This window comes from Vidua chalybeata, chromosome 7, assembly GCF_026979565.1.
Source record: "Vidua chalybeata isolate OUT-0048 chromosome 7, bVidCha1 merged haplotype, whole genome shotgun sequence".
NCBI classification, from domain to species: domain Eukaryota; kingdom Metazoa; phylum Chordata; class Aves; order Passeriformes; family Viduidae; genus Vidua; species Vidua chalybeata.
The window spans coordinates 28,687,262-28,704,249 of record NC_071536.1 but is presented as its reverse complement, the minus strand read 5'-3'; the positions used below and the strand labels follow the sequence as shown (position 1 = coordinate 28,704,249).

At 45.7% G+C, this 16,988-nt stretch overlaps 1 protein-coding gene across 1 annotated transcript in view; it reads left to right on the top strand.

Moving 5' to 3' along the window:
• The first annotated feature begins 196 nt into the window (after positions 1-196).
• Positions 197-16,988, top strand: part of ADCY5 (adenylate cyclase 5) — a 205,857-nt gene continuing 189,065 nt past the window's right edge. The window contains exons 1-2 of the mRNA XM_053947976.1: positions 197-258; positions 1,062-2,066. Of these exons, the coding sequence (XP_053803951.1) occupies positions 1,065-2,066 (1,002 nt within the window). The 5' untranslated portion in view covers positions 197-258; positions 1,062-1,064. The remainder of the gene's footprint in view (positions 259-1,061; positions 2,067-16,988) is intronic.

Genomic DNA, 16,988 nt, shown 5'->3' with positions numbered 1-16,988 from the left:
TGGCGGGGCGGCGGCGGCGGCGGCCAATGGCGGCGCGCGGCGGCGGGGCCGCGCCAATGGGGGCGGGCGGGGGCGGCGCGGCCGGCGCGCGGCTGAATGGGGAGCACAAAGCGCGGCCGGGACGCGCCGCCGCCGTCCCCGGGAGAGCCGCGCGCGGGGCCGCCGCTCCCGCCACCGCCGCAGCCCCGCTCCGGCACCGCCGCCCCGCCGGCAGCGCGGGGGAGGGGGCGCCGAGCCCCCGCCCCTGCTCCTTCTCGGGTTTTTTTGAATTTTTTTTTTCTTTCCCCTTACCACCCTTCCGATTTTTCAGATTCGCCGGTTTCTCCCCTCTCCCCCGGTGCCCGTGGGAGAAGCGCTGCGGCCGCCCGAAGGCGCCGCTACCGCGGCGTAGCGGGAGCGGTGGCCGGGTGTATGAGCGGCGCGGCTGCCGCCGGCCGTGCCTTACCGCCGGGGCTCCGCCGCTGGGAGGCGAGGCGAGCCGGGAGCGCCGCCGCAGCCCGGTCCGCCCCGGGCAGCCCTCCCGCCGCGCCCCTCGGGCAGGGGATGCTCCCGCCGCCGCCGGCTGCCGCATCCCTGCGAGCCTGAGCCTCCGCCCGCTCCGCGCCGACCGGCCCGCGGCGAAGCGCCCGCCCTGCGCCCGGCCCCGAGCGGCGGGGGCCGGGCCGGAGCGGTGCGGGCGCGCTGCGATGCGGCTCCCCCGCGGCGCCCCGAGCCCCTGCGGCCGCCGCGGCGCGGCTGAGGGCGAGCGGCCGTGAGCCGGGGGCATCCCGGTCCCCGCGGTGCTGAGCGCGCTCGGCAGTGTCGAAGTGCCGGGGCTAGCGATGGCACTGCCCTGAGCGTCCCGCCGGGGACACCCCGGCTTCTGGGGACGCCCGGCCGTTCCGGAGACTTTGGGGACGTTTGCGGGTTTTGCCTTTTTTCTTTCTCATATTTTTTTCTTTTTTTTTTTTTTCCCTATTTTTTTTTCTCCTTCTCCGCTGCCTTTTTGGGGTTTTCTCCCGGCGGCTCGTCCCCTGCGCCTGCCCGGCGGTCATCCCCTCGCCCGCGGCCCCGCTCCTCAGGGCATGTCCCGGTCCAACAGCGTCAGCCCCCCGGGCTTCGGCGGTCCCGCGCCCTGGGCAGGCACCGAGCAGCACCGCTCGGCCTGGGGCGAGGCGGAGGCCCGGGCCAATGGCTACTCCTACCCGCCGCCTCCCAACAGGTCCTCGGGCAAGAAGGCCTCCCGCATGTCGAGCAGGTGGAGGAGCGAGGAAGACTACGAGCCCCGGAACCGCGGGGAGAGCGGCTGCAGGATGATGAGCTTTAGGTCCAAATCCGCCTGGCAGGAGCACGGTGACGACAGCCGACGTCACCGGTCCCGCCACCCGCCCGGCAGTGATTCCCCCGCTGCCCCCAACAATGCCAGCCCCCGGCAGCTGGGGGAGCAGGGGGAGGTACGGCCCCGCTCTGTGGAGTTGGGGCTGGACGAGAAACGCATCAAGGCCAAGATTGAGGAGCTGGAGGAAGAGGACGGGGACGAGGGGGACTCCGAGGCGGCCTTCTCCATGGGCAGTTGTTGCAGTAGCCTGCTGCAAATCTTCAGGTCCAAGAAGTTCCAGTCTGAGAAACTGGAACGTCTCTATCAGCGCTACTTCTTTCGGCTAAACCAGAGCAGCCTCACCATGCTTATGGCCGTGCTGGTGCTGGTCTGTGTGGTCATGCTGATCTTCCATGCCGCGCACGGCCGCTATGAGGTATCCTATGTCGTGGTGCTCTCCCTGGCCATCGTGCTGATGGTGGTGCTGTGCATGGTGTGCAACCGCAACAACTTCCACCAGGACCACATGTGGCTGGCGTGCTACTCTGTCATCCTGGTGATCCTGGCAGTGCAAGTGGTAGGGGTTCTGCTGGTGTGGCCCAGGAGCGCCTCAGAGGGCATCTGGTGGACCGTCTTCTTTATCTACAGCATCTACACGCTGCTGCCGGTGCGGATGAGAGCTGCGGTCATCAGCGGGGTGGTGCTCTCCGCCATCCACCTGGCTGTCTCCCTCAAGATCAACGCGGAGGATAAGTTCCTCCTGAAGCAGGTAGGCAAGCCCTGAGTGATTTGGATGTGTGCTCAGCATTGAAGGGCAAGGGAAGTGGGTAGTCTGACTTCCATAGGCCTGCCTGATGCTGGAAGGTTGACAGGACTTTCAGCTGAACTCCTAGGTTACCTGCTGCTGGGTGGGATGGTGTGCAGTGTGGTGGCTAGCCTGTAATCTTGCTTTTTTTCGTTGCTGTGGTGTTCTCTCATCTCTGATCCATGTTAAGGCTCTAAACATACAAGAAGTGTGTCTTACTGGGTTCCCATGACGGCTGCTCCAGCACTGTCAGCCAGCCCTGCTAATGCCCTTCAGTTGTATTTAATGTAAACAGCCCTGTGCTAAGCACACCTGTGGAACGGTATCCAAGCATGCTGCTGTTTTACTGAGAAATGTGCAGAAAGTCTGGCTGGTTTTGTAAGGTAGAGGTTATCCTTGTGTGTCACTCCAGGTTCAGTGTTAGTGCAGAGCTTAGGCATCTTAGGAGAGAGCATGCTCCATAGGAATGTGGGGTAGGCTTTCAGTTTAGCAGGAAAGTGTTTTGCTCTGAGATGTGCTGGAAATCTCTATGGTGAAAAAGCCCAGAGTTCCTGTACAGGCAGGATAAAAAGTACAACAAAAAGTATAAATGCAGGTTGTTATTTAGCTGTGATATCATGTTTAACTGAAGCAGTTCAGTTCATGGGAACAATAAGACTATTATCAAATGCATTACAGTGCAATTTTTAATTACCATATCTGTATAAACAACAGCAGTACAAGGCGCCACTCTTCAAGTGAAGCAAGCAGCCTTGGGACTCGTGCTTTAAGCTTACCACACGTAAAGCATTGAAGCTATGAGGCAGTTGTCATCCCTCTGATGTGCAGGACTCTGAGCAAGGATGAGCCTGTCACAGAGTCAGCCCTGATACCTGTGTGTTACCAGGGATTGTTTATTAAAATCAGGTGTTTGGTTGTTTTACAGTCCTAATACATAATACAAAATAAAGCCTCGTGCTCCGTGCCTGCTTTGAGTCTTAGTTCTGGGTTGTTTTGAGTTCTGCCTATTGCAGTCGCAAGAAAAGTTGTAGGACTTAAAGAAAACCTCATCAGGGTGAGGCTGTCACTGTTTTGCTATACAAAATAGCCCATGAAATTACTCTCTTCTCCCTCCTGCCTGGTTAAGCCTACTTGGAGAGTTTCTGGCTTTGTTCTTAGTTTGTTACAGATACTTTTATAAACTGTACATGACATATTCTTCTTATGTTTGATATAAATGGCTTTTTGTGCATTTCCAGCAGACCATATACTGTGAGTGAGACAGTTGGTGTTTTTCTGCTTGACTTGAAAAAGTTTGCTAATGGCCTCAGCTCTTCTCCACTGGGGCTCTGGTCTTGCAAAGCCTCCTGTGTGCTTTTTGCTTTATAAACGGAGACTTGTCCTGTTGAAATCAGTGTGTTTGGAGACTGTATCCTTACATGGCAAGGCAAATCCCATCATGATTGCAGCTAGAAGATTTAGCACTCTGTTATGAGCAGAGTTCAGAGCGTACTAACAAATGAATAAAATATCCTGTTGGAAAATGTTGGTAACTGTATTTTTGTAGGAAGGAGCCTAAATTACAAAGGCCAAATGATTGACTCCCTCAGTAGAAAATTTGGAACAATTACAGCTCCCTCCTGTTCCAAATAGCAGGTTGTTTGTAAGAGGTTGGCTTGTGTATGAATGTCCACTTGTCAAAGGTAGAAGCATGGGCAGTAGGTGATGGTACAGTATGCACAGATCTGTGCATTGCACAGTTGCTTTTACTTTCATAGTAATGCTGGGGTTTTCATATGGTTTGGCAATAAATGTTCAGTTAATGAGGAATGTCCTAGGAGCACTTTTACTTTGTCTTCAAAGGCAGAGCATCTCTCCACATTGTTTATTTTTCCTACTAACACAGTCTCTATCTTGCTGTGGTCTACACTGGTGTAGCACGGGCTGAATTCAGTGGGGTTGTACAAGGCCAAGCATCAGATTCCTTACACGTTTGTGTATGAACACGAGCTGCTATCTCTGGCTGTCTGATAGAAAAATCTGTTCTGCTGAGCACATTGCCTTACAGCTTTTAACAGGCCTTCTGCACTGGGGCTGTATCTCGTTGCCGTGGAAATCAGTTGTGTTCAGCTCTGCCCCCCTAATGCACGCAAGCCCTATTTTCCTCCTTCAAACTACTAGAGGCAAAGGCGGGTGAAGACCAGATAAGTCAAGAAGAGTGAGTTAAAATGTTTTCTCTGACTTCACACTGGCAGTCACATCAGCCTGGGTTTTATGGAGCAGGAGTGGATGTGAGTGCCTTTGTGACCAGATGGTACTTTACATCCAGCAGTCACAGAAGAAAGGCTGGTTAGGATGTATATCACCTTTCCTCTCTTTTTCATGGCATTTTAAACTATAATACTTAAGCAAGTTTTACTTTGTTCGAGGTTTTTGCTTTTAATCCTCTCTGAATTGTTTCCAAACCAGGAGAAATCATACACTCTCGTTATGATCCACTGACATTTAAAGCAGGGTGACTCTTGTGTTGACTCCTGAGCACTTTTATAAGGCTCTGGAGCCTGTTAAAAACTCCTCTTTCTCGAGAGTGAAATTCTTGGTAGTAGGAAATTCTTTCCCTTTTGGGGGAAAGGCACTTATTGTATTCCCTAACTGAGGATGCATGAGTTTGTCTGAATTGTCTTCTCCTATCATTGCTGGATTTTTCTGTCCCCGAACCCTCTGGTCCAAGGCTATGCTAGTCAGACTTCACGGAAGGGTTAATGCAGTCTACTGTTTCTGAATCCATAACGCAACAGGAGTAAAAGTAATTGTCATTGTTGGGTCTTAACTGAGCTGCTTTTTAAAATAATTCTTCTGGAGTCATTGGATTTGGAAAGTAGGCTCTGACTTCTCTTTGCTACTTGGAGGAGTCTGTCTTTCAAAAGAGAAAACACCCCTGTCAAAAAGATGAGTATTGTTGGTACCTCTGTGAGTCTGATCAGCTAGAGGCAATTGACTTCTTGAATAGAGGTTTGATTAGAATAAAAAAGTGCTAATGATTGCATTATATTAAAAAGTTATCCACTGCTGAGGGAGGGGGGGAAAAAAGAAACCCTGTGTTTGGGAATTTACTTGTTTCCAAAGGCAGCATGCTGTTGGAAGCAGAACACAGTGAATAGGTGATGGTCCACCAGCTACAAATTCTTACTGCTCAAAAGAGGGTTTTTCATTTGTTCCTGTGATCAGCTAGCTCTAGAGGAACTGCTTTTGGATTTATTGGGGAGGGGATGACTGTATTTGTCTTCAGGTTTATGTTCTTGTGTTATCCTGGGACAGATTACAAATATGTTTCACTGCATGGAAGTGTGTAGTCTTCTCTCTGCGTGTAAGTGTATCTCTTTTCAGGCCAGCCTTTTCCGTGTGTTGGCTTTGATGCACTTTCAGGCTCTGAAAACACACTCGAACTCTAGAATTCACGTAAACATTACTTTCCATGTGAATGATGCTTTCTAATACTTAACTGAGAAAGAAGTGTACTTTTTATCAGTAATCTGCCTTGCATTCACAGCAGAGATAACAGTGAGATTGATTCTCAGTCCCATTGGAGTGAGCTGCCCAGCTGACCCACAGGCTTGTATGGGCACATGGGAAGAGGTTCAGCCTGTGGGTTGCAGATGCTTAACTGAAGTCATGTGAGGAGACCAGCTGCCCTCAGCGCAGATAGTCTTGAGTAAGCGCTGGCATTTTTGTAAGACTATGGGCTAAGGGACAGGGAATTTCACAAGTGAGTTTATTGGACTCTGAATCAGATTTAAAAAGGGATGGGAACTGTGTGTAGGAGTGAGTGGGGGACCAGGAGTAGGGGATAAGGATGCCGTATACAAACATCAAACAAGCCCGTGGACTGAGGTTAGATTTACTCCTGTTTTCCCATCCAAACCTGTTTTATTGTAACTTTCTGAGGTTCCTTGTTCAAGGATGCAGTTAAGTCTTTGTAGTTTATTAACTCAGTGTGAGTTGGGTGACTGTTAAGGTACCACGAAAAATAAATACCTTTTTCTTGGTGTTGTGTCAGTAACGTCATTGAAATAGAAACTGAAATGCACTCATCTCTTTTCTACCCAAATACTACTGCAAACCTCCTGCAAAGGATTTCTGATAGCAAAGTTCTGAACTACCTCAGCACATGTCTTTTGTTTGTCTCTCTGATTCAGGGCTCCTTCTTGCTCGACCCTTTTCCATGTCTCCATCATAACGTTACATTAGTACTGCTCATCCTTCACTTCTGAGAAGTGTGTATGTGTTGGCCTTGCTCTCTGTCAATGCATGTTAATGGTAAACGATTGATCTGTGCCTGCAGGGTGGTTCTCTTGAAAGTGTAGCATTTCAGTTTAACCATTTCTCAGAAGATGTTGGTATGAGAACCAGACTCTCTCCTCTTCATAAATAAACTCACTTCAGCAGGGCTAAAAACAATTTCTTACTGTAACAGTGAATTGACTTGAATCTTGTGGAGATCTCCCAGCACCTCATAAAGATGCTTTCCAGTTGGCAACTTGAATGGCATTCAACAAGAAGTTAGTCACACAGTAGGAGAAGCAGTACTGTAGGTTCCATCTCAGCCTCAGCATGCTTACTACATGTAAGTGATGACTGATTTAGAGACACATTCTCAGCAGTGTGTTAAGCAAGTCCTTGCATCGTGCTTTAATCATCCTCAAGCAGCATTTCTTTATTCATCAAGAAGGAGATATGAACTACTTGGAATGCAGATGGATCTGTGTGTCAGCTCTCCTATGGTTATGTGCTGCCTGTTTTACTTTTGTCCACCTGGAAAATAGATTTGAGTAATGTTTGTATAGGATGGGATTTTTAAGGTGCTCAGCCACATGGGACAGGTACTGGGTGCCTCAAACAGCGCTTAATGCCCTGCTCTGCATAAACATTGATATCAGTGGGGCTCTCATGCAGTAAGAAAAGCTCTAGTGCTGCTCACTACTGAAGAATCTGCCTGAGCAGAAGTTGCACTGAAGTTAGTGAAAATTGATTTCTGGTCTTCTGTTCAGAGGGAAAAATGGCAATTTGAAATATACAGTAACTGTTGCATTGCTAGTTGCCTCCCTAGGGTAATTCTGTAATAGAAGTAATTGAGTAAATCCCTGAGGTATTGTGTATCAATTTAGTCCTTTGTAAGAATATTGTCTTTATCTCTTGGGCATGCGTTGCTTGAGGTTTACAAAGGCGTATCTGTTTTTCTTATCTCCTAAATTACCCTATGATCCTGCCACCTCCTAATCTACCCCCTTGCTTTACCCGCCTTCCCCCCACCATGAATTAGTTTAATATTTCACTGTAATGTTCACCAGTATCAAAACCTGTTAGTGTGATAGAGTGCTGTGTGTCTAATTTCTCTGTGTTCCTGGATTCTTAATAGGTTTGTTGTCTTGATAAACTGATCCATTTGAATAATTTCTCTCAGCCTTGTGGTAGTAATCACACTTTTATAGCTGGCTTGGATCTTGGTGAATTCAAGACAAAACCTGATCAGGGTGATCGAGGCGCATAGCAAAAAGACTTGTCCTTCTAGGCACTTTTATGGCATGCTTGAAAAGGCAAGGGTGTGCTAGTTCTGGTTATTTCTGGAGAGGTGAAGATACTTCAGAGCAACATCGGGATTCATGAAGGTACTGGAGGCGGAGGGATAAATTTCCTTGCCCTAATGTTACAAAGAAGTCATTGACTTGTCCTTTGGTGTCCTGGGCATGATGGCTTAGTTTGATACCTGCTCTCTGTCAGAGACCAGTCCAAGGCAGGACATCTCATTTATGTGGTCTTTTGTGATTAACCTCATAGAGATGATTAATAATGGTGATTAATAAAATGCTGATTATCCTGGTGCTAAAGGCTCACTGGAACTGGTCGTGCCCTCCTGGAGCCTGAATGGCCCAGTGCTTCCTAAATGCCCTTTTGCTTTGAGTCCACTGTTGTGTGGGCAGTGCTGCCAAGGTCTGGGGTGGAAGAGGACTGGGACTCAGCCCAGCTGGAATGTGAACTTTGGGCACCAGGCTGTTCTCCAAATGCATTCAATTTGTGTCTGATTAGCTAATCTTTCAGTCATGTACCATGGCTCCCTCTCCGTCTTTTAAGAATAGTGGGACAATCGCTAACTTTTTAGCCATTGCAGTACTTGGAATAGTTACAGTCTTTTGGTAATTGCTGGTTTGGTCGTCATAGTTTAGTACTACTGGATATTTCTGTCATTTTCTAATAGAACTAAAAGAATTTTCCTTCTGTCCTGGTAGAAGATGCAATGAAAAATTCCCAGCAACACCTGAAGAACTGAGAGGTAAAACCCAAAATTATTTTGACGGCAGATTTTGTGCGTTTGGTGAAGTGATCCACCCTGTAGCCGGTAGTGGCTTCTGAGAACCCATGCTTTAAAAAGCTCCTGTCTTTTCTTCTTTTCCTTTCTGTCTCTCTCTTTTTTTTTTTCTTCTCTCACTTTACTTATTTTTAATTTTTTCTGTTATTTTTAAAAAATTTTCCATCTTCTCGGATTGTTTTTGGTTTCCTTTTATTTTTGTTTGTTTTGTTTTTTGTTTTGTTTGTTCATTATTTTTCCCTGTGCAGGTGGGTGTTTTGTTTGAGGAGGTAGAAGACAGAGCTCCTAGTTTTACTAGCCTTGGGCAAGGTTTGTTCTCCTATCTGCTCTATAGTATAGGGTTTACATGACACCTTGCACAGGTAATCTGTACCCAGAGGAGGTGGTGCTGAGGGAGCTGGAGTGCACCAGGGTCTCCCTCAAGCCCTCCCTCAAGCTGCTACATGATTTCATGATGTGCTACATGTTGGTTTTTTATGGCCCAGAGGGGTAGGACAGTGACAAAGTGTGTGCAAGGAATGTGAAGATTTACAGCTTCTGGGAAATGGGTGGAGTTCCTGTCTAACTGCTGTGACTTTTTCATCTCTTACAAGTCCTGTGTTTTGATGTGGGATATGCTTGGTGTTAGTTCCTTCCCTCCCTCTGAAGTCTAGTCTAGTGATCTGAACTTGTGATATCTTTCATCCATGGGATACTCTTTCTTCTTTTTGTTTTGACATTGGTGATACTTAAAAAAAAAAATATTTTTTTGTCTTTACCTGAGAGGTAGCCTGATGCTGCCAGAAACTTAATTTGATTCATTATTATGGAGTCCTTAGGCTAGGTAAAAACCCAAGGGGGAAATCTCATGTGAATGAAAAAACACAACCCCAAAGATATTAAAAAGGATAATCTAGTTATGTGAGGGGGTGTGGGAAACAGACAAGAATTTTAATATTTGTCTCCTGAACTCCTAAATCTTCTCACCTTATCGTAAGAAAGTTTGAAGTTTCTAGCAGTTAATAAGGTCACACATAAAATAGCTGTCAGGCCAAGACAAGACTCAAAATGTTTTTTAACACCTGCAACTGGACCACTCCCAGTGACACTCTCGGTGATGTTTTGTGATGGTGCTGACTCTTGTTGGTTTCATCACTGGCAGGTACAGGAATGGCAGCATTCAGCAGACCTGCAGTAGAATTTAGCATGAGATGGTCTCGTTCTGACACTCAGAGAAATGGACTGAACACATTTTAAAGCTCTGCCTTCTGCTTCCAGGCTTGCTCTTGAGCATTTGGGAAGCTCTGTCCCACCAGGAGCCTGGTGGGTAGACAAGCTTGTGAACTACTTCAGGCAGACACAGTTGGTTTTGCACCACAAAGATGATGTGTTTACACATGGTAGGACCCCACACAGTTGAAGAATTAATGGGCAGCATTGGCACTGCCAACAGTATTGCTTCTGGTGCCAGGCTGGCCTCACTAGTGCCTAGCAGGATTTTTGTTGCAGCACTCACTGTAGAATGTTTCATTGTTTTGTCAGGCTTTGTTCTGCAAATAAAATATCATTGTGTTCTTTTTTCTCCATATTTATATGTCACTAATGTAATTGCCATGTATCTTTATTCCCTTCCCCAGACATCAGGAACACAAATCATATTTGTGTATTTAAGATGTTATCAGGACTGTCTGTAGTTTGCATTGTATAGTCATCATTTGTGGCTTCTCCTACTTCATAGCAGGAGAAATAGCAGAAGAGAAGTATATTTCAAAGCATCCTCAATCCTGCCCTGATTTTGTTTATAATTCCTTTACCTAGACTGCTTCTTCTGCAGTTTGAGTGATGAGTTTCCAGATGAAATATTAAACTGCCTTTTCTTTTCATGAAAAGTTTTACACACCCATGTAATACCCTTCAAATTTTTTACTGTGAATTGGGTCTTTGTGGTATTGCCGTGTTTGGCTATCATCCTGTGTTTTCCTGGGAAACTTTGCTTTTGGGAGGTTGAGTTTTGGGAATTAAGGCTGCTCTTCAAATTCAGTATATACATTCCACTAGTATCAGAGCGCATCTTTGCAGACAGTAAACAAAGAACTGTGCTGATGCAACACAGAGAGAATAGAAATAAAAAAAGATTTGTGTTTTGTCTTTCTTTCCCCCCAGACATTAGAAATTGATCTCTCAAAGAGGCAACTTACGCAAACTGTTTATTCTTCAAATATGTTTGCAGCTTTTATAAGACATTCTGTCTCACTTCATAGTCAGAAGAAAAGGCTATGACATTGCTTGCAAGAATCTGTCATAAAATGTTGCTGATGCAAACAGTTCCCTGGCTGTATCTTCTCTTCCAGAAAAAGCCTTGCCTCCTTCCCTTAATTCCCTGCTCTAGACTAAATGCTTCAAGTACTGATCCCTCTGTCCCTCTCACTCTGCAAACTGAATTCTTAGAGCCAGTGATGTGGTAAGGGACTACTCAGATCAGTATTTCTAAAAACAGTAGTTTTCTGGTCAGCCCACAGATGACAGAGCTCCTCAGACATGCTTGCTGAGTGATAAACTCCTTCCATTTGCTGGGAGGTACCCAAAGGCAGCTTTCTCTCTGTATTCTTGCTTTTAACACGTGAGTATTTATACACACAAATGGGGGGACCAAAGGACATGTTATTAATGAAGAGGTTTCCATTTAAATGGGATTTCTCTTTTCTGGGCAGGTGGTTACTTGTAATCTCATAGGGAGAGGAAGAAATGCTCTGCAGTACTAAGGAAAGAGGAGGCTGTGCAGTGTGGTGGGATAATGTGTAATCACAGTGTCAGTCTCACTCATGCTGAAAGCTAAATGCAGTCTTGCAGGCCGTTGAACATGAAGTAGGTTACTAGTGTGGGAACTGCTGTTGAGTGGTGAACTCTCTGGATCTTAAGGCCAGGATGGACTTCTGAGTTCATTAACAGTACCCACTGAACAATTCTCCTACACTTTAAAATTTCTTCCATTCAATAAAAAAAAAAAAAGTTTAAGTGCTGAATTGCAAAGTATTTGTCAGTTGAAAAAATAATCTGCAGTGATTTCTGAACTGAAGGTGAACTGAACCAATTTTTTTCCTCTCTGCTTTTAGTAAGACAGGATTTTGATACCCTGTGATGGAAAGTATTGGGGATATTTCTCTGTTCAAGTTGATGGCATCTACTTAAATATAATACAGGTGGACATGTTAGTTGTGAAGGGGTTCTGACATCATGCCCAGTTTTTGTACTGGGTAATTACATTCCTGCCTTCTTAACTGATGTTGAGTATGGCATTTTTCTTTGCTCCATGTCTATTCTGGACTTTTTAGCAATACACCACCAAATAGATGCTGTGCATATGGGTTTACTATCATATCTGAGAAATTTGCAACGCTGTTGACAAGCCAAGAAAATGAGGGACTAGAGCTCAGGCTTATATCTTCTTAGTTGTGTTGGTGTGCTAGAACAAGTGCCATCCCCTTGATATGACAGATGTACTGATAACTTTTGAAAGGTACAAAACCAGAAATGATATGATTGAAGGATACTTCCAGAGCTCAGCTATGCCATCCTGCTGCACCAAGACAAGACCAAGTCAGCCTGAACCATTTGTGGCTGGTACTAGTCACAGACCCGTCTGGAAAAATCCCTCCTTTGTGTATGTTCTCTTGGGGGTCACAAAAGCACTGATGTGCTTTCTAGTGTGTTTGTTTTCGTGGTGTTTTCTTAAGCAAACCAGCAAGCACAGCCCAGGGTAGGAGCAGACAGTAAAGAAGAGCTGTCTGTGACTAGAGCTCTCTGGCTGCTCTCAGATGAAACTGGTGCTTAGTTTCCTTGTCTCACCTGGCTTTAGTTCCCACCCCACCCAGAGCCTACCGTTCTCTATTGTCACAAACAGTGCATTTGAACAACATCTGGCACAGCTGGGTCTCATTCCTGAGTGGGGCCCTTCTGAAAGCACTGCAGTACAAGCAGTAAGCTTGCAGGTTACACATTCTTTCTCAGGTGCATCTTTTGTGGTGCCTGGCCCCTCTCAGCTGTTAGGGTAGCTGTACTTAGGTACTGTACTCCTTAGAACCCCAGGGACTCTTAAAAGTGCATGCCTCTTGCACTGTGGTTGAAATGACTGTGAACACATACTTAAAGAAGTCTTTCCTGAAAATATTTTCATATCTCAAGAGAGAAAGTTAGGAAACTGCAATTTTGTTTTTGTTTGTTTTCCTTCTTCCCTAATGCAGGTATTGAGTATCTGGCTGTGTCAAGACACTGAAGGTTTGTCCAAGTAATGATGTCTAGGAAAGGTAACACTCTGTGGATTGATTAAACCACAATATAAAGCCCACTATACAGAAACTGTAGTCCACTGCTGAAACCACCTTACTTGTCTATTTTAGATGCAAATGGACCTAGTTAATTTAATTCACTTCCAGAGGGAATGCAAACTAAATGAAGTCATGCTTGTTAAAAGAAGTGTTCTCACAGGTTTAAATAATTTTCTTCAATTTATTTTGATGAACTTTTCTGAACAGACCAATCTTTACCATAATATCTTCAGGCTAAGACTGTAGCTTATGTAAGTGAGGAGTACTTTATACTATTAACTTAGTGCATTGCCCTTGTATATAATTTTCTTTTAGAGATAGTGTAACTCTGTGCTATGTGCCTTCCCCCTTGGCAAGGATTGGGGCTGGTTATGGTAGGGACAGAGTCAAGAGAGGAGATTATCTGTCATGTTTAGCCAGCTCTTGGCCCCATTTCCAAAGCTGCTTTTCAGGAGCCTGGTCATGAGTGTCCCCTCTATGGCTGTTTCTGTGCAAGGGGTGACTGCTCACAACTCATCCTTCCCAAAGAAATTATCTGCTTTCAGAGCATGACCTCTTGCTTGGGGCTGAGACCAAACCTCTTCATTGCCAATTCCTTAGCAGCTGTGACCAGGACAAAATACCGCATGTCTAAGATCCCAGGCTGCCACCTGGAATGCCACAGAAGTGACAGGTGATGCTCTTTAGAGTCTTTCCTGAGAGAAACCCCTTTGGTTTGCAGCAGCTCTCCTTCTGTTTAAGCCATTTGCAGTACTCCATACGCTATGAGGCAGTGCCTTGCTGCAACATGAGCATATCTTCTGCGTGTCAAACTTCATGGGGAGATGCTGTGACAGCTCCTTGCCTGCCAAACCTCCTGCTGAAGCTTATTGGAGAAATATTGTGCTCCCTTCAAATGGGTGGCATTGTAACATTGGCTTGCTCATTGAAACAGCATTTGGGTCTGGGCAGAGAAATGTAATGCTGATTTCCTTTAAGTAGAAGGGAAAAAAACTGAAGGGTGTCTTCTGCACAAGCAGTGGTCTTAGGCAGAGCTGCAATTTCCAGGACTGAGTCAACTCACTTTTGAATGTTAATGGCCACGATATTTACTTCTCCCTCTGCTATCCCCTGTCCCAATGAGATCTGAAAGGAATCTTACCTCTTTTTGAACCATACCCTAAATCGTTGTTGCCTTGTATAGTTTATATTTAACACAGCAAGAAATGAATTGGAATCTAAATGCCTCCTGCCTATCACCAAAAATACCTTTTTCCCTCTGACTGCTTGCAAAATGCCTTTAACTCCCCTCAGGGCTTTTCTGTATGAAGGGACAGCTGGTGTAGAACAATAGTGACTGATTTACACTGATCAATCCTCACATTACTGAGAGGCATCTCTCTTGTACTAGGCACCCTGCAGTGTATCACAGACTCGCTGGTGGAAGATGTGTCTGTAGTGTCTGTCTCTCTTCTGAGCCTGACTTCTCTGTAGGTCCTGGGAAAATAAAAAAACTGGGAAGAAATAACTTAAAAAAATTTAGTAGTGAGGGGCGCATTTCCTCTTCTTCACCATTGTGCCTGGTTTTCCAGGTTTTTTTAGTTGTGTGTGCTTCAGCAGCAATACCATTACTGCCAAACAGTCAAACTCAGTAACTGAAATGTTTTTTTGCAGCTCAACTCACCCAAAGCTAGTTTAGCCCATATATTTGGACCAAAACAGTCTGGGAGGTGCAAATGCACACCTGAGCAAGCAGTTTAGAGGGGTGGGTATCATCCAGTGAGAAAGGAGTGTTAATGAGCTAGGAGCAAATGCAGCTGAAGGATGTTAAGGACATCCTTCATGTTAACAAACTGATAGGGACATATGGTGCTTTCAGACTTTGCTGAAGGGAAGGACATAAACCCCTTTTTTGTAGAATCATGAAGTGGTTGCGTTGGAAGGGACTAAAGATCATCCATTTCCAACACCCCATGGACATCTACTAGACCAGGTTACTCAGACCCCCATCCATCCTGGCCTCAATACTCATAGGGATGGGGCATCCACAGCTTCTCTGGACAATCTGTTCCACTGTCTCACAGTTCTGTTTTTCCAGGAAACCCTTAACAAAACAGGAGAGAGGATGGCCAAGCATGATCTGTCCACCTGCTGCAGTCCTCCCTCCCTCTGCTTTTTCCTTGCTTTCACCTCCTCAGTGATGTAAACAGCCCCGGGAGAAGCCCCAGGCAATTTTCCTGCCACCAGTGTTTATTTTTCTGATGCACTTTACCTGTGCAGGTAAATAGGATGAGCCCTGACAGCCATCAGCTTTTACTGAGAGCAATCAAATAGTGTTGCTATTACTGACAAAAGAAAAGACAGTCACAGAAGGTGGCTGCAGGATGGATCTCCATTGCCCTGTCCTCCAGAGTGACAGCAGGGAATTACTTATTCCAGTGGCTCTTACTTTCTCTTACCTTGGTAAGAAGCCCCAACTTTGTTAATGTTTTGAATATCTCTGGTGGTCTGGTTAAAGTTTCCTTTTTTGGTCTCTACATAAGCTGCACTGGATAACTTTATGAAAAAACAAGACTGCACGGATTCCTTTTTTTTTTTTTTTTTTGGTACAAGTAGAATGTGTGGTGAGAGCATGATCCAACAAGTGTTACTTTGGAAGACTCACCTACTGCCTGGGATTCAAGTAGTGCCCAGTCCCTTGCACTTCATGTGAGGGCAATTAGTGCACGTGCATGGCAATTAGTGCTGCAAATGAAGTTGACACGGGTGTATTCTGCCTCTTTAATGGCTTGCTTTTCTCCTCTGCCAAAAGAGCAACCAAGCATTCTCAAAGGAACCTGCTGCCTCCTGATATTTAATTTGCTTCAGGCTTACATTGGCATCCTGCCTCTTTCTTCTGCTGCCGTGCCTGGCCCACCTGCCTGCTCTGCTACCAGTGCTGCAGAGGAAATGATCCCTATTTCTGGCAAAACAGGCCATGACTTGCCCATGTGCTGCAGTTGGGCCTCACACACATCCAGCACCATCTCTCCCTGATGTGCTTTGTCACTGCTGGTTTCTGACCTCCTTTCAGCAGAACATTGGACTGGTTTCTGATGGGCTGCTCTGAAAGTGGCAGCACCTGGCAAAGGAACCTGCTGGTGGGAAACTGCAGAGCAGTTCTTCTGTTATCCATCTTCTTGCACTAGATATCACAGTGATGAGGGCCTTCAAATATCTGTGATACCCAGTGTGTATTTGTGACCAGTGATGGCTCTGGAGTGTATGCTGGAGTATAGATGCACATGCACGTGCACATGTGTATAAGTCCCATATACATGAAGTGACATGATGTGATTCTTAACCAAAATTTAAATTGTTCCAGAATATTTTTTAAATGAAACTGAATAGGAAAAGTCTGGCAAAAATACTTGCAGTTGAATACTCAATGATTATAGGAAAAGTAAGGGATTAAAATACTGGAAGAGACCTACAAGTCACTGACAGCAGGAGGAGGGCATAGAAGTGCAGATGTAGCATGTTGAATCAATAATGAAGTTTTGGTGCAGGCCTTCCTGAATGGCTTTCCTCATTGCACCTTGTACCATCACACATCTAGGTTTGTTTTTGAATTCTTGAAAGGTCATATTTCTAGAGTGTCTCTTCATAGGAAGCTGGTAGTGGATTTATATTTTTGGGGTGGAATCTGGTTGTTTCCCCAGGAGCAGGACATGCATGCCCTGGATGGGAGTATGTAGTAACCAGCTTTGCTTAGAGTGGATGCTGTAGGCAAGGAAAAGTTCAGCATTAGTCTCTGTAAAACTGTCTTAGAGAACCCATCTACTGGAGATAACACACTGGGTTAATGGTGTTACTTTGGGAGCCTGTTTTATGCACCAGTGATTACTGAGACAGTTCAAATGTGGGTCAGTTTTTCTTTCTTTCTAAGTAGAATTTGCACAGAGTAACATACAAGCTGTTGCTTTCTAGAAAATGTGGGTCAAGTGCTGTTTTGCTGAGGAAATCAGGAGGTTTTTTACTTAGCTAGCATTAATACTCAAGTGCTTCCTTACTTCCTTGCACCAAGATCCTGGGCTGTTGTGCTGATGGATAACACACTTTCTGGAACAGAAGTGTGCATTGAGCCATGATTTTGTGTCACCAGGAGCACTGGCTCGTGTGATTCACAGAGGTGGATGGAGTTCATGAAGGATGTGTGAGCCCTGTCATCCCAGCTGCCTTCAAAGCAGCTGCAAAATCCATGAAAAGCAGCTGCCCCAG